The sequence below is a fragment of the Lissotriton helveticus genome, chromosome 5_1 (genome assembly GCF_964261635.1).
Source record: "Lissotriton helveticus chromosome 5_1, aLisHel1.1, whole genome shotgun sequence".
In the NCBI taxonomy this organism is placed as follows: Eukaryota; Metazoa; Chordata; class Amphibia; order Caudata; family Salamandridae; genus Lissotriton; species Lissotriton helveticus.
This window is the reverse complement of record NC_136065.1, coordinates 2,008,841,379-2,008,864,055: the sequence shown is the minus strand read 5'-3', so window position 1 is coordinate 2,008,864,055 and position 22,677 is coordinate 2,008,841,379. Positions and strand designations below refer to the sequence as shown.

The window sequence follows — 22,677 nt, the reverse complement described above, 5'->3', positions numbered from 1 at the left end:
AGTGGAGCTTCAGAGTGCAGATTCAGAGTGGAGCTTCAGAGTGCAGATTCAGAGTGGAGCTTCAGAGTGCAGATTCAGAGTGGAGCTTCAGAGTGCAGATTCAGAGAGGAGCTTCAGAGTGCAGATTCAGAGTGGAGATTCAGAGTGCAGATTCAGAGTGGAGATTCAGAGTGGAGCTTCAGAGTGCAGAGTGGAGCTGCAGATTCAGAGTGGAGCTGCAGAGTGCAGATTCAGAGTGCAGAGTGGAGCTTCAGAGTGCAGATTCAGAGTGGAGCATCAGAGTGCAGATTCAGAGTGGAGCTTCAGAGTGCAGAGTGGAGCTTCAGAGTGCAGATTCAGAGTGGAGCTTCAGAGTGCAGAGTGGAGCTTCAGAGTGCAGATTCAGAGTGGAGCTTCAGAGTGCAGAGTGGAGCTTCAGAGTGCAGATTCAGAGTGGAGCTTCAGAGTGCAGAGTGGAGCTTCAGAGTGCAGATTCAGAGTGGAGCTTCAGAGTGCAGAGTGGAGCTTCAGAGTGGAGCTTCAGAGTGCAGAGTGGAGCTTCAGAGTGCAGAGTGGAGCTTCAGAGTGGAGCTTCAGAGTGCAGAGTGGAGCTTCAGAGTGGAGCTTCAGAGTGGAGCTTCAGAGTGGAGCTTCAGAGTGGAGCTTCAGAGTGGAGCTTCAGAGTGGAGCATCAGAGTGGAGCATCAGAGTGGAGCATCAGAGTGGAGCTTCAGAGTGGAGCTTCAGAGTGGAGCTTCAGAGTGGAGCATCAGAGTGGAGCATCAGAGTGGAGCTTCAGAGTGGAGCTTCAGAGTGGAGCTTCAGAGTGGAGCTTCAGAGTGGAGCTTCAGAGTGCAGAGTGGAGCTTCAGAGTGCAGAGTGGAGCTTCAGAGTGCAGATTCAGAGTGGAGCTTCAGAGTGCAGAGTGGAGCTTCAGAGTGCAGATTCAGAGTGGAGCTTCAGAGTGCAGAGTGGAGCTTCAGAGTGCAGAGTGGAGCTTCAGAGTGCAGAGTGGAGCTTCAGAGTGGAGCTTCAGAGTGCAGAGTGGAGCTTCAGAGTGGAGCTTCAGAGTGGAGCTTCAGAGTGGAGCTTCAGAGTGGAGCTTCAGAGTGGAGCTTCAGAGTGGAGCTTCAGAGTGCAGCTTCAGAGTGGAGCTTCAGAGTGCAGCTTCAGAGTGCAGAGTGGAGCTTCAGAGTGCAGCTTCAGAGTGCAGAGTGGAGCTTCAGAGTGCAGCTTCAGAGTGCAGAGTGGAGCTTCAGAGTGCAGAGTGGAGCTTCAGAGTGCAGAGTGGAGCTTCAGAGTGGAGCTTCAGAGTGCAGAGTGGAGCTTCAGAGTGGAGCTTCAGAGTGGAGCTTCAGAGTGGAGCTTCAGAGTGTCAAGAGCAATGCCAATAGCTCTAACTTTAACAAAGGCAAAACCATTGCATTGTAAATGCTTGTTGAAAAATGAAATATTGTATATTTCACGCTGCTGAGGATCCGTGTAGTTGACATATCTCTCGATCAGATCTAATTGGCTACCACCATATCAAGGAAGATGTGGTGGCAGCCATCTTAGGACTTTCCGAGCAAAAAGTAAAAAACAAAACATATAGAGGGCAGGGTAGAGATACCCTGGCCCCATTGCCCTGGTGGGGTCCCAAAATGGAGAATCCGCGACTCCTATTAAAAAAAATGTGCAATCTCCTGCTATTTATTGAGCCCCTTCTCCCACCCTGGGGTGAGCCAATGCCCCAGGGAGGCACATTTTGGGGGATGCGCTGTGAGTCCCACCCCCTCCACTGAGGCCCAAGGTACCCCATTTCCCAGAGCTGTTTCTTTTCTCGTTAGGGGAGGAGGGCGAGCCCCCTCTCCCTGAGCCATTGATCTCGCCTGGTGACCGGCCAGCAGTGCCCTGGGGGACCCCATACCCTGCGACACATCTGTTTTCTGCTATGGAGAGGGCAGGCATATCCTGCCCACACTCTCCTGGGCAAAAAACACATCCTTGCTCCCACCCAGAAGGGAGCAGTGAAAGAAGCGGAGAATGGTACCACAATGGTTGCTGGCTGAGGTGTCAGCTGTTGAGGATGTGGCCTTGGAGCTCCCCTCACAGCCCCCAAAAACCAGTGCAGCCCCAACGTTTTTTTTTAAAAGACTGTCTTCCACCACGTCTCTCAACTATCTTTACTGTGGTGTGGGTGCCAAAGTGACCAAAGGAGAGCTTAAGATTCTAAGCTGAAGCTGTCTGCTCTTCAGCTGAAATACAGGGACCCCTTAGGATGGGTTCTAAGGCTGCACTTTGTGACAGGAAAAAGTTGGAAAGAAAAACTCAACACCACATTGTTGTTTGTTTTTTAATAAGGCTTTATTAAAACAATTTCAAAAAGATCACTTTATTAAACATAGCATTGTGTGCATTTATATAATATACTTTTGATTACAATTGTTGGTGAACTCTTGGCAAAGACAATAGATCTGCATTGATTATATTCAGACCCCCTTCATAAAGCCAATAGGCCCACTTTTAACTTTTTGACAAAGTTAGTTGGTCTGCTTTACATAAAATTACACCTTTTACGTTGTTACATCACATAGTCAACCATGCGCGCCTGCTACGGTTGTACGCAGGGTCTGGCCCCAGGCCTAGCACCACAACATACGCGGCCAAAGGGCGTATGTTAGTGGCAGGTGGCGCCCACCAGGTGCGGGGGGTTGGGAGCAGAGCCTGCGTTTAGGAAGAGCTCCCAACCCCACACCTCACACAGTAAGGGACATTTTACTTTGTTTAAAAAACAGATTAAAGGGACATTAAAACCACTGAAAGTCACCAGTTATAGTAATCTCACCAAACTATAACTTGTGCCCTAAAGTAACTTGCACCCTCGCCATGCACTGCTAATTACCTTTAATATTACATTACTCATGACATGTTCAATGACATAATTTTCTTTGGCCCCAGGTGTAGAGGGAGGCACTTCACATGTCACTGGTAATGACATTGATAATGCAAAATGGGGAAGTTGGGAGGACCTTCAATAGGGGGTAGTGCTGCTGGCCTCTAATTTGATGCTCATGCATGCCGTGTCTGGCCTTTTGATCCCAATACCCTGGGCCAGAGAGACATCTTTTTTTTTTACTTTGTTGGAAATGTGCCCTTTGTGCAGTGTCACCACAAGTGTTTCTTTTTTGCTAAACCCCATTTTTTATGACTCTAGAACTCTGTGTACTTTACTTCAGATGATCAGTGGTAATATGCATATGTTCCCCCTTTCAGCATGGTGAAATTAGCATACCCCTATTTGGCATGCACCTAATTGGCATATTTAACTTACCTCTAAGTCCCTAGTAAATGGTATCTAAAGTGACAGGTTAAATACTGAATTTAAAGGCATCGTTATTTATTGCTTAGACCTTCGGGACCAACCAAAAATGGGCTTGTGACCCACAGTTTGGGAAATACTGCTATAGACTTTGAATGCTCAACACCAAACTCGGACAGTTTGCAAGTCACTCAACCACGGTCAGGGCCGTTTCTGCCATTAGGCGGCTGCCTAGGGCGGAAAAAGGGAGAGGGCGGCAAAAAACATGCATGCGTGAACGTTTGTTAAATAAATGTACCCCTTTTATTTGTGCTGTACTTGTTAGAATAAAGTTTCACCTTGAAACAGAGTTCAGGGAGAGAAAAGATAGAGGACTCTCTCCTTAAAATGTAATGGTAATACTTTTTTCATCAAAGCTATCTATAAATATGTGAGAAAGATAAGAAGTTAAACACTATGGGCCAGATGTAGGTAGCCAAATACCGGTCGGTAACGGCCGAAATCGGCCGTTACCGACCGGTATTTGGCTTTTGACATGTAGGTGGCTCGGAATTTACAGAATCGGTATATTTACCAATTCGGTAAATTTACCACTTCGGTATTTTTCCGAATCGGTAAATATACCGATTCTGTAAATCCATATGTAGGTGGCACAGTTTGCAGTGCCACAGGCCCTTAGGAATTCTTATTTTACCACCCAATTGTATTGGGTGGTAAAATACCGAATTCCAGTGTACATGCACATCTGTGCATGTACACCTATGCCATGTGACACACAGACATGCCCTTAGGGCATGTATGTGTGCCACATAGCACACAAGCCTGCAATTGGGGTGCTACAGGGTGTCAAAGTGACACCCCGTTCCCCCTGCCAGGATTCGGTATTTACCGATTCTGTAAATACCGAATCGGTATTTCCCATTGATTCCTATGGGCTTCAAGGCCCATAGGAATCAATGGGAAATACCGATTCGGTATTTACCGAATCGGTAAATACCGAATCCTACAGAATCGGTAATTGTGAAATCGGAATTACCTACATCTGCCTCCTTCCTATTTACCTACTCTTAAATACAGAATCGGTATGATTCGGTATTTAAGAGTAGGTAAATCGGAATTACCTACATCTGGCCCTTGATGATTTTCTGAAAATGAGACAAAAACACACAAACATGTGAAAAATAAATTGAAACAAATGATAATTGGGTCTGTGTTGCCTCAGCTACGAGGCTCTTCCTGTGACGGGAGTTGGCGCTTGAATGATGTGCAGTGGGCTCATGGCCGCAGCCTTGTCTTCTGTGTGTTTAAACCATCTTTTAATGACAAATTAAGATTACTCAGTGGGCATCGTCGCGTCGAGTGTCCATTTGTTTAACCTTGCTGCTCCCGGAACGCTGCTGGGTGTTACAGTGCCAAGCCAGTTGTGCTAATGCAAAGTGTCAGTAATCCCACTGTGGGCTCAGTAATCAATTGGTGTCTTATGTCTGGTAATGAGGGGTGCACGGGTGTGCCTGTCCCGTGGCACATTTGTGTCATAAGTCAGTGTCACAGCGCTATCTCTGCAGATGCGGACATGACGCCTCCGGCTCTCAAGTGAAAGAAAAGTGAATTTCAAAATACTTGACACATGAGTGAAAGCACTGCTTGGAAATAATGGTGGTGCAAAGCAACGGACTACACTGATGGGCAACCGGTCGCCAACTAGACGTGCAGCCAACAAGGGATGCAACCAGAGTGACAAGAATGGCCAGAAGTAGCTGCTGTTTTTTGCTGTCAGCAATCTTAGTTTAACATGAAGTGAGAGGGTGAGAGGGTGAAGCATTCTGGGATTGTTGGTCTGTGTATCTGCCTGTGTTAGGTGTGTTTGGAGATGGTAGAGGCCAGTAGCCCTACTGTTCACCCAACTCGAGCCCATGATAGCATAACTGAGTTAAAACCCTCAGAACAGGGCAATAACACTGACATAGCCGCAACAATTGACCCAGATGACTTACTTTAATAAGGATGACAGGGGCATAGAGTGATGGTAGTAAAACGGAGGGGGAGGCAAAACTTCTAGAAACGGGACAGTCATAACATTCTTCCTATTACAAGTGGCCATATTCGGGAAATGTACATCACATTCGAAATTATGCATGTACACAATGTTGACACCGTATACCTCATAGCCGAGATCACATGAAAATCCACTAGCAGTCAGCCCATATCCATTTAGATGTACCAAACCCGATATAAAGGGATTAGAAGCTGTAAGGCACATTAATGTCACAATTCTCAAAGTTTCGAATGCAGCTTCACATTTCTTCCTCTTGGATTCTCACATTGTTTCTCTATTTCTAAAAACTGATATGTAATGATAAAGCTACGCTGGGCAGTTCATTTATTTAAAGCTGGCATGACTCTGTGCCTCTCCCAGTATTTAATGTATATGTTTGAAATGGTATGTGCTTCGTATGAAATCTGTTTTATAATTTACAACACTAAAACATTTTTAGGCTATGCAGTAAAATAATTACTTTGTGTACTGTGAAGGAGTGTAGGCACCATTGTAAATCGCATAGTTATGCAATACAGAACGGTTATATTTTGTTATTGCTAGTTCTAGCTAATCAATATCTATATGGTAGAATAATTGCTAGAAGGTACAAGATAGGGAGAGGATATTGCTTAATGGCTAGAGCAGCTGACTTTGAAGCTAGGGACCCAGGTTCGAGTCTGGCGGGAGGCTCAAACATACTGTGATTCTGGGCAATTCCCTTAAACTCCCTGTGCCTAGAAATGAATGTGTCCTTGTGTAACACAACTGGTGCTCTTGCAAAGCACTTTTGGGTCGAGTTAGCACTATATAAATCTGCAACAACGAAAGGTGAGATTAGCCTCATCTCAGATACATCCTGTCTGTGAATACTGAACACCGTGGAATCAGTGGGTGGACTGAGAAGACTCTCTCCTTGGTGTAGGTGAGCTCTCCATGGTGCTCTGCATTTGAATGGTAGGATCATAATGTAATTCTTATGTTGAGTCCTAATATAACTAACCTGGTGTGTTGTGGCTCTCAGAAATATCTATCCTCTCTGGTGCAGTTCGTATTGCATTAGCAGTTCATTTTAATTGTTGCCTTGGAAATCAGGAGAGCATTTTCTCATCCAGCGTAATGCGGTACAAATTATCTGCATTGTACATTTACCTAAAAGAGTATAATTTGAAAGGGCAAATGAAGCCTTTGCTGAGGCCCTCAGATTTCAACCTGAAATATACTCACAGGAAGTTCCAGCCTCCTTGCATATTTTGCTTAGCTGGAAAATAGTCTAAACCATTCATGGGCATCGTAGGAGTGCAAGAAAGAAAAACATTATTGTATCTTGTACACATTGAGATAGAAATAAAAAGGGTTATAGTGGACCATTGCCCAGTACTGAAGGCATATTTGCTTCTGGAGACAACTAAAAACTCTTTGTTTTATTTATTTTTTTAAAAACTTTTTTATTGTTGTTGCAAGAAAAAGAAAATTTATAGACAAACATTTCAAATACCTGACAAAAATAACTATAACTCATTCCGCCTTTAACTAAATCGAAAGAAAAATATACATAATTAAAGAATTGAAAATAGAGGAAAAATAAAAGAAAGAGGAGACAATGCATAAAAATAAACAATTGGTTATTAAATAGATATAAAGCTGGTCTCAAAAATTCCATTATTTGTATCAGATAAACGTTCCCCAAATCAGATAAACGTTCCCCCCAACAACAAAAAAACTCTTTTGTGAGGCCCTCAGATTTCAACCTGAAATATACTCACAGGAAGTTCCAGTCTCCTTTCATATTTTGCTTAACTGATAAATAGTCTAAACCATTCAGGGGCATCGTAAGGGTGCAAGAAAGAAAAACATTCTTGTATCTTGAACACATTGAGATAGAAATGAAAAGGGTTATAGTGGACCATTGCCCAGTACTGAAGGCATATTTGCTTCTGGAGACAACTAAAAAACTCATTGTTCATATAACCTTATCTAAAAGCTATCACTGTAAGCAAAATGCCTGAAAGTGCCAAGAAGCCTTCTGCAATGCATGCTAATTTTCTCTTACTGGAAATACGCAAAGCTGTTTTTTGCAATCAGAATATACCTTTAATAGGCATCCTGGTTTGGGTTCTGTTTCTCTGGCAAAGGAGAGTTGGCCAGACTGCCTTATCGCCCTCATTTATAGTCAAGGCTACTACTGCTTTGTTTTCGATTCAACTTGTGCATCGTGAAGTATCTCATAATGAAGCATAATAAGTTATCTGTAACACTAATTCTCTAGCGTGCATATCTCTTATTGATTCAGGTAGAAAAACACTTTGTTCCCCTACTGAAAAGAGACTAATGAATTGTGTCAAAACCACAACAGCTCTACATGAGATCTCGATGGTAGAGAAAACAGCAGCATTCCCGAAGTGGCCATTGAGATGTTTTAAGACCCAATGTCTAGTGAAATTGATAGCGGTGCTAAAAGTGGCCCGTGTCGCAAAGCATGTCCTAGTGCACAGTTCCAGAATGAAGAAGAGCCTATATCGGAGAACCAGTGTTACAAGTAAGTAACATATTCCTCAGTGTTCTAATGTTTTGTTGGTGACCTTGTACTGACCATAATTCCTATCTACGTAACCAATTCAGTCTTTGGTGGATTACATTACCTCTGTTTTGCCCTTTTTTACAGTGGGAGGACCAAGGCCACGTGGGGTATATAATATGAGGTAATGCTACTCATATCAAATGGCCTCTCTGTATCAGAGAAATTAAATTAAAAAAACACACCCACATATAATTAGAGATAAGGGTACTACCATTTTGGATGTCACAGTCAAATATTTAGTGAAACTGATGGTAATGTTGTGTTTCTCTCTTTCTAGGATACACAGAGTGTTATGGACAGGTAAAGCTCACTTTTTAGTGAAAACTCAATATGTGAAAATCTAGAATAGAAATATCACTATTGAACACAGATCTAGCTCAAGGTGCATGTAAGATTTCTAGTAGTGAAGGTGTTCTGTTCAGATTTTTCACTGAGCTGCCACTTCCTGCTCGTCTACTTTCAATTGGAGTTTTTGTGGCCTCTCATTCCTTGTCTCTCACACAGCAAAGGTACTCTTTCCTTCCGTACCTCTAAGCGGTCTCTCGTCCTGTGTTTAGCTTGTGGTAGCAGCTTCCTGTTCATTCTTACTCTGAAAGGTCTTTACTCTTCTTTATCTCACAGTGGATGTTCCCTGCTCATCTTTGCTCCTGCAAGTTCTCTCTTTCCTCCATTTTATTGTGCAATAGAAATTCCCTGTCTTGGTCTATTCTATTAGATGTTCTCTCATTCCTCTTATTTATCGCACACACTACTGAGGCTCTTCTTCCCACCCTGTCTGCTACAGCTCTTCTTCCTCCCTTTTAGTTCAGTTTGGATCTCTCCATACCGTAGAGCAGTGATGGAGTTTTGTTCAATGTTGATTCCTTCCTAGGTGTGATAAAGACAACAATCGCAAACCAGACATTAGATATCTCGTAAGGGAAAGCACCCTGGAGTGCTTCAACACACAGCATGCTTACATAAAGGAGAAGATCAAGACAATAAAAGGTAAACATCTATCCGATTGTCAGACCAGTTGGAATAGGGAAGAAAATATTGTAAGTAAGTGACTTTATTGTATTCATCAAATAAGTACGATAAGTACACACTTGTATCACTTAAAAACTATCTGAAACAAATAGTAAATTAAATTAAAAATACCAATACAAATGAGAACATCATTTTGATTAGGTGTAGGAAACTGTCAACAAATTACCTGTACAAACAAATACATCAGTTAACTTGATGTAGGAAGCTATTTCAGCATACTATAGACAAGATCTAAATATTTTAATAAAGCACCGATAAAGGATGGAAATTGATTCATAACACATTAGTTGGGCACGGCTATAACAGTCCTGATGTTAGCCCTGGACTTAATGGTTTGGGACAAGTACAGATGATATGTTCTATGGTTTCTGCCTTGTAACCACACAGCCTACAGGCGCCTCTGCCTCTAAAGTAAGGATTCCAAGATCTTTCAAACTGGTGCAGAGAAGTGTCGCATATGCCAAATCTCAAATATTTCCTTTTTTTGTTGTTGCCTCAAGATCGGAGTTGTGATAGGGTTTCTTACAGTTAAGTAAGAGTTGTCAACCAATTCAGAATGTTTATAGTTTGCTAGTGTTTTTTTCTTTTCCTCGATACTTTTGCCCGGGGATTCTTTTTACAGTTGTTGTCATCCTGAATGGGGTATTTTCGTGAGGACATTTAAGTCTGGAAGGTGGTGCTGTGTGATCAAGGTTACTGATATCATCCAAGTTTCTTTCGAATTCATTAAAAATAAATCACTTTAACATTGAACTGTTAGCATTCCGGAGGTCGCACATATAATTTATTGTCGCGACTGTGTGAAAACTGACAAGTGGTGTTATGTTCAGTGTTAACCTGAATTTACTTTGAAGAGTTGCTGTCTGTAGGTTTAAAAGACGTCTGATATTCTGCATGTAGATTTTCTCAAGCTCTATTATTTTTTATTATTAAACACAGTAGTTGAAAAAACGTCATTGTTACTGCTGTAATAGATTTGCTGTTAGAAATTGGGTTTGTGGTTAAGGGGGGTGAAACCCTACTCAAGCAGCAACCACAATCGTTGCCAGGGTGAAGTCACAAGCAAACCCCCAAATTAACCTGTACTCAACTCTCTGGTAGCTTGGCACAGGGCAATCAGGCTTAACTTAGAGGCAATATGTGAAGATTTTTTGCAGCACTTCAAATAGTAATAAAGTGAAAACATAACATAAGGAAAATACCACATCAATTTAGAAAAGCAGAGTGAAGTTTCATAAATAAATCAAGACCAAAACAACAAAATTCCAATCAGTAGACCCGGAGATATGCAATTTTATAGACTTTGGTGGAAATAGCGCCAAAAAGCAAAAGGCACCAACTGTGGTTATCTGGTCGCACTGGACCATGACAAAGTCACAAGTTAATATAAACAACAACACAAATGCCAATGCTGGACTACAATCAACACTTTTTATATCAGGCAATGGTACGAATAAAACATACCAAACCACTTTTACTTACGCCAGTAGTTTATTTTAGTCAATTTTAGTCACTAGTTGAATTATTTTCATTCTTTTTCACAAGACAGTATTTTCGTGCATTTATACATTATATACAAAGACACACAATATTTTTACAATTGCACAGAATTTTTACAAATTTACAAAATGACAACACATGCACATATTCCTTTCTCTATTCAGGCATTCAGCTTTCAAACCCAAACGAAAAACTCAAAACCTTTGGAAATGGGGCCCTTTGTCACTGCCTTATTTGATCATATACAGTCATGAGTGATGTTTGTCTAGTCATATAAATTGAATAATATGAAGAAAAGATCAGTCAGGGTTTTAGTCCTATCTTATCCAGACAACGTTTTTAAACCATTACTCGATGACAAAGAGCCAGAAGTGGTCGACGCGTTTCGAATCCCCTATTGTGGGATTCTCCTCAGGACCAAAAGTTTCTAGAAAGACAAAAATGTACAAGTCACCTACATTGGATCACCAAACATATAGTGTTTCAAGGACCAAGCTGCCCACCAGTGTACACATGCCTACCTTATTAATCCTGCAGTGTTAGTATCTCATGTGGGAAGTGTAGTAATAGTTTCTGCAATTACAAACACAATGACGATACACATATTACAAACACAGAACGACTTGATTTGTCCATAGGCTAAACAACATGCCACATGAAGGTGGAGTTACACTGACCTGGTCACCGTTGTGGCTGAATTGAGGGTTCCTGCAAATTGGAATGTGATGCGCAGGTCAATTTCTTACTCGGAACATCAAGAAGCACATAAGCATTGTAATTTAACTTGCTATGGCGTCTTACCCGATTTACACTTGTATCGACCTCAGCCTGGGGCTCAGTAAGAATTGCCCTGCTTATAAACACGGGGGGATTTCTTAGTAATTCCTCTTCTGGATTCCTGTTAAAAGAAGCGGAATAACGATCAAATTTGGGATTTTCCCATTTTGCTTCGAACTCCTGCTTGTAAAGAATATGCTCGTGAGGAGGCTTACATGCGAGCTGGCGTCTCCGCTCATTCTCTCCCGTGTTGTGTTGTTTAGAGAAAGCCGTCCTCACTTTCTTGTCCTTGATTCGGTCACGTGATCGGGATGTTACTAGAGAATTTAAAGGGGACCGCATCGGATAAAACACTTCTCAACCCTTCAAAAACTTTATCAACCGGGCACGGAGGATATTGAGTAACAGTAAAGAGACGTTTGTATCCTTGTATGCTTTCCTCTAATGTGCACGACCGGCATTTCAATCACCTATGTACTACCTACTGTTTACAATAGGTGAACATTCTGCCTTATAGCATGGAGAGTGATTTGGACAGATCTCGCAGATGATAAGGGTGCGGATGGTTTTAACACATTTAGCTAGGGGTCCCCCTAAAAATTTCAGAGATCTCATGGAGGCCAGTCATAGCTGTATTAAATTTCATTATTAACAGCGCTTCGTGTTGCGCCAGTCTTGCCTCTAAATTGCCTCCACGTGGGTCCTGTTCAATTTTTGAAATTACAGTCCATCGTAGTTCGCTTTCTTTATGTTGGTGTGTCTGCCAGTGCAGGACTAATGGTGCATTAGGTACTTGCCTTCTTATCCTAGATTTATGTTGCGTGATTCTTTGTCTGGATTCCTGTGTGGTTTTGCCGACATATAGTTTAGGACAGGGGCACCAAATTCCGTAGATGACATTTTTTGATTGACAGTTCGTAAAAGTTTCATGCTTCCAATGAATTCTGTTGAAGGAAAAGACCGACCCTTCCTCTGTTGTCTCGCAACAAGCACAATTCCCACATTTGTGATGCCCAACCACTGGTGGTAAGTTCATCATTCCTCTTAGTGTTTTTTTTGGTAAGATCATCATTCCTCTGAGTGTTTTTTTTGGTTAAGTTCATCATTCCTCTTAGTGTTTTTTTTGGTTAAGTTCATCATTCCTCTTAGTGTTTTTTTTGGTTAAGTTCATCATTCCTCTTAGTGTTTTTTTGGTAGTCACAAGTTAAGGCCGACCACAATGGAGCACGGGCTGGCTACAGGGACCCATTTAGGCCTGCAGAACAAGAGTACCCTGTATTCTGGTTGGGAGGGTTGCAGAGGCCCGAGTTTAGGATACATCTCCTAGCAGAGATGATGCAAGGTCTGGGCGAGGAGATGCGCTGCGCAGCAGTGGTTACGGGAGTTGTGAAATGCGATGTCATTGCTTGGAGATTCATCGCGCAGTGGCGGTTTCAAAGGCCTGAAAAGTGCGAATCACAGTCCTTGCCTCGGGGAAGTCTGCGCAGCACAGTCGTTGCGTCAGGGAAGTCTGTGCAGCAGAGGCAATTCTTTGGTTCGAAGGACATGTGTCGTGCAGCAAAGGTGATGAGCACCTTCCGAGCGAGATGGCTGTGCAGCAGAGCTGTTGCGTTGGTTCTCCTGAAGCCCCAGATGGGCTGGAGGAGCACCTTCAGGCCCACTTCCAAGGGTCCAGGACTGGGGAGGCACCACATGGGGGAGCATAATTCATAGATAACTATGTCCAGGTGCTGGGTTCAAGGATTTTGGAAGACTGTTCTGTCTCTGAATCTTCTGATTAGGAGGCTAGCCACTGTCTCTGAATCTTCTGATTAGGAGGCTAGCCAACTAGCCCTGGGAGTTACTCGGGTCTTTGGTTTAGTGATACAGGTACAGCCCTTCTCACCAGACAAGAGGGAAACAGGGCATCAGTCCTTCAGAGAAGCAGTCAATCAGGTTGGCAATCCTTTCAGCAGTACAGCATTCCTTCCTAGCGGAGTCCACAGGTCCCCCAAGGCAGCCATTAAAGATCTAGGCGTTTGGTTGGACCAGAACTTAACAATGGAGGTCCAGGCTAATAAATTGTTTGGGACTTGTTTTGAAATGTTACGTCTGATTAGGAAAATCATGTATTTGCTCCCAGAGGATGCAAGGAGAACCATAGTTCAGGCCCTGGTTACATCGAGACTGGACTATGGCAACTCCCTCTTTCTGGAATCGCCCAAATATGTTGTAAAAAGATTACAAGTTGTTCAGAATGCCGCCGCTCGAATGTTGCTGAGCATTCCCAGACGTCAATCAGCCAAGCTAGGACTGCGCAAATTGCATTGGCCCCTGATCCATGCCAGAATTAAATTCAAGTCTCTGAGTCTTGCTCACAGGGCCATGTATGGGAGAGGCCCTGTCCTCATCCAAAAACTGATCACGCACTATTCACCACTTCGGCCTCTCAGGTCTAGCTCAAAATTTCTAATGAAAGCGGTCGCAATCAAAAAAGACAGATTGGGCGGAAGATCCTTCACTCATCTGGTTCCGATGCTTTGGAACAGCCTAGATCCGGAGATCCGTTTCATTGAAAATAAATGGGCTTTTAAAAAAAGGCTCAAGACCTGGCTTTTCCCGGTGGATTAAGTGCTGACTGTCTTTACCTCTATCTTTCAGCGCTGAGATGCCCAAGGGTGGTCACGCGCTTTATAAATCCCACAAACATAAACATAAACATACTGAAGAGTTGGGTCTAAGGGTCCAATGTGTATACCTGGTGCCCACTTTGAAGTGGAGGAAGCTTCAAGAAGTTTCCACCCCCTTGAGACGTCAGGCATCTCCTTCCTTTCTTTTCTGGCCCCAGCATGTCTAGAGTCACAGAAGACCAGTGTCAAACCCTTTGTGAGAGGGGTCAGGCAGAATTTGTGTGATGTGCAAGTGTGGTAAGTGACAGCTCCTCCCCCTTGTTAAATTAGAGAGCCCCATCTTACCAACACCTATCGTATTTTTGTCTCCCTCTCTGGGAGCCAGACACAAAGACCAACTGCCAGCTAAACCTAGTCAATTGACCCAGGATCAGGCTGCAGGCACCAAATGTTTAGGACAAAAAAATGCAAACTTCCTAAAGCTTGTTTCCGTTCCAGGGAAGACCTGGCTTGGCAGTTCGGGCTGGACTGTTCCCATGAGGCACAGGGTCAGACTGATTTGCATATAGCCATGTCTGAACTGGGATGGCAGTGGGCTAAAGAACGGTGATGGATTAAACCCAGATCTTTTGACTGGGTGTGAGTGTTTGATTGATTCAGATGCTCCGTCCATCACCACCCCCTTTTGTACCGCTTTTGGCCGCCATAAGTGTGGCAGGGTATGCTCAGACGTGAGTCCCTTGCTCACTTTGCCACTGGATTCAAGCAAGCCGGGCTGAAGACGGCTGGAATGCCAGAAACCGGTCCTCGGAAGCTTGTTTCCGGTCCAGGGAAGACATAGCTTGGCAGTTCAGGCTGGACTGCTCCCATGAGGCACAGGGTCAGACTGATTTGCATATAGCCATGTCTGAACTGGGGTGGCTGTGTGGGCTAAAGAACGGTGATGGATTAAACCCAGATCTTTTGACTGGGTGTGAGTGTTTGATTGATTCAGATGCTCCGTCCATCACCACCCCCTTTTGTACCGCTTTTGGCCGCCATAAGTGTGGCAGGGTATGCTCAGACGTGAGTCCCTTGCTCACTTTGCCACTGGATTCAAGCAAGCCAGGCTGAAGACGGCTGGAATGCCAGAAACCGATCCTCGGAAGCTTGTTTCCGGTCCAGGGAAGACATGGCTTGGCAGTTCGGGCTGGACTGTTCCCATGAGGCACAGGGTCAGACTGATTTGCATATAGCCATGACTGAACAGGGGTGGCAGAGTGGGCTAAAGAACGGTGATGGATTAAACCCAGATCTTTTGACTGGGTGTGAGTGTTTGATTGATTCAGATGCTCCGTCCATCACCACCCCCTTTTGTACAACTTCCTAAAAGTGGCATTTTCAGGGTTGAGACAAAAATCTACCTTTACCATTAAAGAGAGCTTTTAATTACAATTGTTTAGACACTAAACTTGACCTGTCAATCTACTCCCAATCAGAAGTTACAGCTTATTAAATGTAATAAGGAAACTCTAATGTTATCCTATAGGAGAGGTAGGCCATGCAGTAGTGAAACACGAATTAAGTGTTTTTTCACTACCAAGACATGTAAAACTTGAAAATACATGTCCAACCTTTTAAATGCACTACTCCCTCCCCTCGGGCTTTTCAGGGCCTACCCTAAAGGTGAAGTAAATGTATTAAAGAAGAAGGTTTAGGCCTGACAAAAGGTTTATTTTCCAAGGTCAAAATGGTAGTTTAAAACAGCACACACAGGCAGAAATGGCAGGCCTGACTCATGTTTAAAAGACTACCTAAGTGGGTGACACAACCAGTGCTTCGTGGCTTACTTGTAGCATTTAATTTACAGGCCCTGGGAAAATGTAGTACCACTATTACTAAGGACTTGCAAGTAAATTAAATAGGCAAATTGGGGGTAAGCCAGTTAAACCATGTTTAAAAATCATACCAAATTTAAAGGATAGAGCACAAGCACTTCAGCACTTGTTAGCAGTAATAAGTGTGTAGAGCCCTAAAGCAGCAAAAACAAAGTCAGTGTAACAGGAGGGTTAAAGGCAAAAAGTAAGGAGAGAATCACGCCAGAGATCCTAAGTCTAACATTGGCTGATAGCTCTTCCTCAATAAAGCTTTGCAAAACGTCTCGTGGCTTTAATGAATAGGGTTGATTTTTGTTTTCTGGTGAGCATATGCGGTGCCCAGGACAAACAGGAGAATCTACAGTTACTCTAAATAGCAAATAGTGGTTAACAGAACATTACTATTCCAGATAATCTGTCTTGAATGTACCAGTGGCCAGACTGAATGTGGGGTGAAACTAACTACATCTCTAATCTCTGGATACAGCAGGTAAATCCTTGCTTACTGAAAATTGGTCATCTATTAAGGCCTACTGCAGATAGGTCTTCCGTTAAAGATTAAGGCCTCATTTATTGTCTCAATATTCCCATATACCTTTCCCTATTGCATACTGTATCCATGCATTGCCTTTCTTTGTTATTCATCAGTGTGCAAGTGGGAAAGGGTGTAAGGAGAGCTACCCTCTGAGAACTGGAGGGACACAATCTATTGTCTAAGCAAGATACACTTCATGACATAATTTACCTTTAGATACAATCATTGTTTGTAGTTCTTGAAGCTTTTCTTGACTCGGTGAACATCAGCAGGGTTCACATTTAAATACCACAGCATTGCTTTACATCACCCTTCAATTAGGAGGAAAATTGCAGGTTGTTTGCTTCTAGCTTCTGGATCTTTAGGTCTTTATGAGCCAGAGGGGAAGCAATATATTTACTGCTTGTGTGTTAGGTGACACCAGGTAGAAAGCAACTCTCTCATCATAGGTAGCCCCGGATCTGGGGGTATTACCACGAATCTTCCAAAAATGGGTCATCTGCTCAAAGGTGTTTACAAATCAGAAACCTAAGCTTTGCCTCAGATATATACTTAAATCAAGAGAAAGAGGGATGCTCACCACAACTAGAGGGTGAAACTAGTGACCACAGAGGCTGTGAATGACAGAACCTGCATTAAAAGATCTTCCCATCTGTTATGTTATGTTAATAAAATGTATACAGCCCACAAATACCCTTTGGTGTCTTGGCGCTTCCAGTGCTACATGCTGTGCTCAGTGCTACTACTACTAAAAGAGCGAGGTCTTCAGTTGTTTTCTGAACTCGAGAAGGGGGGACATTTTTCTGAGATGTAGTGGAAGGGAATTCCATTGCTTGATGGTGTTGAAGGTAAAACTCCTCCCCCCCCCAGTTCATCTTTTTAATCCTGACTAGCGGCATCAGATGGGCATTAGCCGAACGCAGAGGTCTATTTGGAGAATACCATCTGAAGAGGTCCTCTAGAAATGTTGGCCCTTTCTGGTGTAATGCCTTATGGGATAACAAAATAGAGGTTGGATTGATGCACAGCTGGTTTGACCAATAGTTCTTGAGATTGCAATGCTTTGGATGTGTAGAAAAATTGTTAAGGTGCTCCGTCAGGCGGCGCCGAGGGCCCCACGGCATCAACGAATACGTAAATAACGTGAAATTAGAGGATCTCTAGTTCCATCCCTGCACAGGCACACTTGTTGTTGTCTTGATATCTAAATAAAGACTTCCTGTGAAGACGAGCAGCCATCTCCATAACCCGTTTCTCCGAACTCAAGTGTCTTTTCCCTGACGAAGGGCATGAAATCAATGCCCGAAATGCATTGGATATGTTCAAAAGGACATTGCCTGAAGTACAATTTGACATTATGAATTTGAATGTATCATACCACTTGGGAACTCAAAAAAACTAAGATGATCTAAAATATAAAACAAACGTTCAAAAAAACCTTTTTGATTGGAAGTCTTTATTTAGATATCAAGACAACAACAAGTGTGCCTGTGCAGGGATGGAACTAGAGATCCTCTAATTTCACGTTATTTACGTAATGCCTTATGGGCCATGCAGAGTGCCTTAAACTTTATCTGCTGGCCAACTGGCAGCCAGTGGACCTCTCGCAAAGCTGATCTGACAGACTGATATTTAGGTATGCCCAGAATCAGTCTTGAGGCAGTGTTTTGTACTTCTTAAGGAGGGTGGATTGCACATTGATGTACAGTCCATTACAGTAGTCAAGTTTAGAGAAGACTAAGGAGGTTACAACCGACTTTCTGCAGGATTTAGGAATAAAAGGCAACATTTTCCTTATAATATTAATCGTAAAGAACGAAGAGGACACAACCTTGGAGACTTGAGCTTTAAAACTAAGTTTCTCGTCTATGATAATCCTAAGATTCTCTGTCTGGATTGGATCAGAAACCGTGGGTGTTTGATGTGCACCTTTTTCTTGTCTTAGATGTGAAGCTGCAAAAGTGAATCTGTCATAGGAAGGTTTAGGCTCGGAGTCGGTTAGAACAAAAGGGTCTAGTAGACATGTGTTCTTTCTAACATAGCTTCCCTCCCTACGTTGTCACAATACAAAGCCTGTGAAATAATTCCACCATGTTTAAAAGGTCCAGCAGCTGCAGAATGAAGGCTGACTTAAGATGCCCCTAAATATGTGACAGCACAGTACGATAAAGGGTACAAAACATTTTTCCTGGTTTGAAAGGGAATGCAAACAATAAGCCGTTGTTTAAAATTATCTCTGTAGGGTGCAGTCTTTAGTCAGTGAAACAATCACTGTACATATGGCTAATGTGCTTTGAATCACCAAGACCTCCCCCACATGTATTTAACCAAATGTAGCTCCTCTGTTGTAGACAGAGGAAAAATTTACCTTAATATTGAGGGTTTGATGTTGCACTGACCTTACCCATATGTTGTGCTTCGAGCTGACTATCAGGACAAGGATTCAGTAAAAAATAAATGAAAGGTGGTTTAGACTACAGGTGCTGACTTCAGAGCTCTGTAGAGCCAAATATAGGGACTATTTGAGAGTGCAATAAAATATGATAGAGTTCCTTAGCGAAAGCAGATGTCGGGTTGGCCGTTTATAACTACATCGTTAGTCGGCTAGCAGCTGTCAAGACCTAGTTGAAAGGGCCTTTTTTACCGTTTTCTTTTTCAGTTTTCTGGAACGTGAAGAGGACTTGACGTGAATCAACAGTCCAGTGAGGCAATGTTATTCTGCATATAACAAAGCAACAAAAGAGGTCTCTTATTTTTGCTTTCTACTGAGAGAATTTACTGCGTAGGGGTGTATTTGTGGATACTAAACAGTTCTTGGAGGTTGACTGCTAGATACAATGGTCTAGTGAAGGAATTAATGGGATATGCAACAAATGGACAATACTCAATGACTTTGACAGTTGAATTCAACTAACACTTGAGTTGGGTGAGAGATTTTATGATTTCACTTCCATCATGGGCTTTAACAAACCCTTCTTTCAGTGGGGTAAGGAGGGTGATATCAGTAGAACGGTTAGGAAGGATTTCCAGTTTGTGGGCTGGAAACGACTGGCGAGAAGCACCCTGAACAGAACACAGGAGAGGGTAGGATTTGCTTTTTTTTTAAGGGGGGCGATCTATACTTTTGCTATGTGCCTGTTGACTTAGCTGGCACTGTTGATTGTGAATTCTATGAGTTCTTGGTTTTGTGAGCACAGTGCATTTAAAAATGTTTATATTTATTTTGTAAGGGCCCATCATTAGAAATTGTCTTGTGTTTAGTAGCAGGAAAAAGTAGGCATTGCTTTTCCAAAGTCAAGGGATGCAGGCATAGAGTTGGTGGACAAAATTCAAGAGTATTGGAAATTAGATTAAAGGAATTAGCTATTCCTCCAGGATTCTTACTGCTCCATGGATCTATTAAATCAAGAGTATACATTAATTGAAAAAAATATTGTGATGTACTTTAGGAGTCTGAGAGTGCCAAGGTTTAGTGGTTTATCCCCGAAAGGACAGAAAATGCAAGTATAATACTCAATTATAATAAAAGTTTATTTTTGATTGTGTATAGAGTTCTGAACAAGCATAGTTCGGGCCAAACATTCTGCAAATATGTAATCCATGTACCTATCCTAACATTTTTTGCTACAATGTGCCCCCTCTTGCACCCCCTCCATATCGGATAGTCTAATAATTTAATAGGATGATTAATAACAGCACCCTTAAGAGATAGAACTTGGGAATTACTATCGAAATATATAGAGTCAGATATAGAAAGCATTTTGAGGTCGCAGATGACCCGATTAACGGAATCAGGCCGTTTGCAACAGCAAGAATGTTTTTCAAATGTACAAACTCTATATTGGGTTTCTGTAACTTATTATTGAATCGCAATTTGTCTTGGCGACTCAAGTACGATTCGCTATTTGGAAGGGGCATGTTTAAGGCATCCCTTCCAAATACCAAATTGGAATGTTATGTATTTATATTTTGAGACCAAATTACGATTGCTAAATATAATTTTTTTGCAGACTACTTAAAAGTAGTGGTTACCGTTCACAAATGGGACGGGATCCCCATAGAACCCTTTACCTTGTGATATTTTGAAAAAAAGAAAATTAGTAGCAGGCAGTTTCCTTTTTTTTTCTTTTTACACAAATCACGTTTTCCTCTGAGAAAAATGGGCTGTGTTTAAAAAATAAAAATCCTTTGCTTAATTAAAAAGCAATAACAGACATGGTGGTGTGTTGACCCCAGCAGGCCACCATCCCTATGATATCTGTAATTTCTAGTGGGTCACTAATTGTGACCTACCTCATTAATGTTCATGAGGTAGGTTGATTCGCGACCCCACTAGGTATCGCTATGAGAAAAATAAGTCTTCAGTGCATTAGGAATTAGGATTTCCAGATTGCAATTCGGTAAGAATCACAATTTGGAAATGGCAATTCCTAATTTTTGTACACCTGGCCCATCGTGTCTAAACTCAAAGAGTGTGCCCAACGTTTAGGCTGCTCTTGTTACATGCAAACGTGCAGTATTAGGTTTTAGATGTTTCGCTTAACCCAAGCATTGAGTCCCTTCACATTAACTATTTTTAGTGGACTAAACACTGCTGTCTATTGCTACAATAGGGAAAAAGTACTGATGCAGCCCATTTTCTCCACCAACATGCCCCCTTTTCAATTTACGCCCCTCAACAGCCCCATCTCCACTCCTTCTCTCTCCACACTCCATCTGCCCCATCCTCCCAATTCCAACATACCATTCTAAGGGAACCTGCTCTACTTGTGGGAAGACCCTCTCCGTATCCATTCCAATAAGGATGCACTGGAGTGCATCCTAGGGGATGGCGATTATTTTGGGTGGCTCTTCCACTCTCCTCCTGTTCGGTGTCCAATATCTACATGTACATAATAGGCGCTTAAGGTTTAGGGTTTTTTCCTGGCTGGAATAAAAAAATGCCTGGAATCATGGCACACTTCATTGGCAAACTGGTACCACGGTAATGCTGGATAAACCAAACATCTTGTACCCTCTTTAGTAGAGATATGCTGCTTGTTTCTTTATTGGCCAGTAGCTTTTTTGGGGGGTCTGGTCTGCTTGGAACTGTTCAGTAGTTTACATTTCTCTTAAGATGATATAAAATAAAGTTTTAATTGAAGTTGAAGGTGTCTCAGAGGATTTAGAGTTGGCTGAATCAGATGGGTTATCGTGTTTGAATAGTTTGAGGTTTTTTTTTTGTGAACCTCATGTTGCTCTTGGTCGCTGGCATTCGGGAATCTAAGGACGTCCGAGGATCTAGCCCGAACTTGATATTGATTACACTTTTTGGTATTGGGGGAGCTATTGGTATTGCTTCCTTCTGGGTTGTAGTATAAGTATCCTATTGTAGCCAAGCTACTTCGCGCTTTGCAAGCAGTAGGGCAAGCGCTGTAAAACGTCTATAGCATAGTTTGAGTCGATGGACCAACCGCAACCCCAATTCAGGTAAGGGAACCAAGGGTGTTTCAATGATTTGAGATAGCACATCAAATACCTCCTGCCAGTAGGGGAAAACGTGCGGACAGGACCAGGACATGTGGGCGAAGTCAGTATCCAGGACATTACACTTGGGTCAATTTGTCAATTTAGAAGGGTCAAATTTAGCCAATTGCACAAGAGTCACATACATTCTGTGGAGACATTTAAAATGGAGTAACTTGTGTCTATGATTAGGGGATTCCCTGTGTGTCTGCTCCAAGCAGTAGTCCCATTCCTTGTCCGTAAGGGGACGTCCAATATCAGATTCCCATCTTTGACGTACCCCACTATCCCGTCCCGGCCGGTGTGCCATACATGCCTTATATTGTTTAGTGACCAAATGTGTTCCAGCAGTGTCAGCTATAAGGAGGGTGAGCGGGGGTAAGTCGTCATGAGGGGCAGGGTAAGTAGCGAAGGCAGAGCGGAGCGTCCCGTGGAGCCAAGCCACATTAAGAGTATCCACACCGGTGAGCCCAGAAAGCTATGTCAAATCAGACAGCTTCCGACCGTCCGGGAATAAAGAACCAAAGGTGTTGAGCCCCAGTTTGGCCAAGGTCACAAGCACCCCTCTATTAGTTGTTAACTGCAAAAAGTGGTTATTGCCAATCGGGAGAGCAGATGAGTAAAGGGGACCAGACCAGTATAGTCGATTCAGCTTTCGCCAAGCCCAACACGTGGTTGCCAGGGGCTGAATGTCATGGGCATCGAGGGGGATTCCCTTTGGGAGTAGGGACGCTAAAGGTGTTGGGGCAGCCTGCTCCTTGTCCGTTTCATGTAAGGTATTCTGGCATCAGGATGGAACCAATGGTGTGAATATTGTGCCTGCGCCACCAGAAAATACAGTTGGGGATCTGGAACTGCGAATCCTCCTCGGGTATACGAGAGGGTAAGAGTGTCCCAAGCCACCCGGGGTCTGCGGCCCGCCCACACCAGACGAATGAGAAGGCCACGTAAATAGGCAAAAAACGCATTG

The 22,677-nt window shown here is 42.9% G+C and overlaps 1 protein-coding gene across 2 annotated transcripts in view; it reads left to right on the top strand.

The window, feature by feature from the left end:
• Positions 1 to 22,677, top strand: part of LOC144756173 (E3 ubiquitin-protein ligase TRIM39-like) — a 201,073-nt gene that overhangs the window by 123,762 nt on the left and 54,634 nt on the right. For both annotated transcript variants that reach the window (XM_078645754.1, XM_078645755.1), the window contains 2 exons: positions 8,174 to 8,196; positions 8,768 to 8,883. In XM_078645754.1, coding sequence (XP_078501880.1) covers positions 8,174 to 8,196; positions 8,768 to 8,883 — 139 coding nt within the window. The remainder of the gene's footprint in view (positions 1 to 8,173; positions 8,197 to 8,767; positions 8,884 to 22,677) is intronic.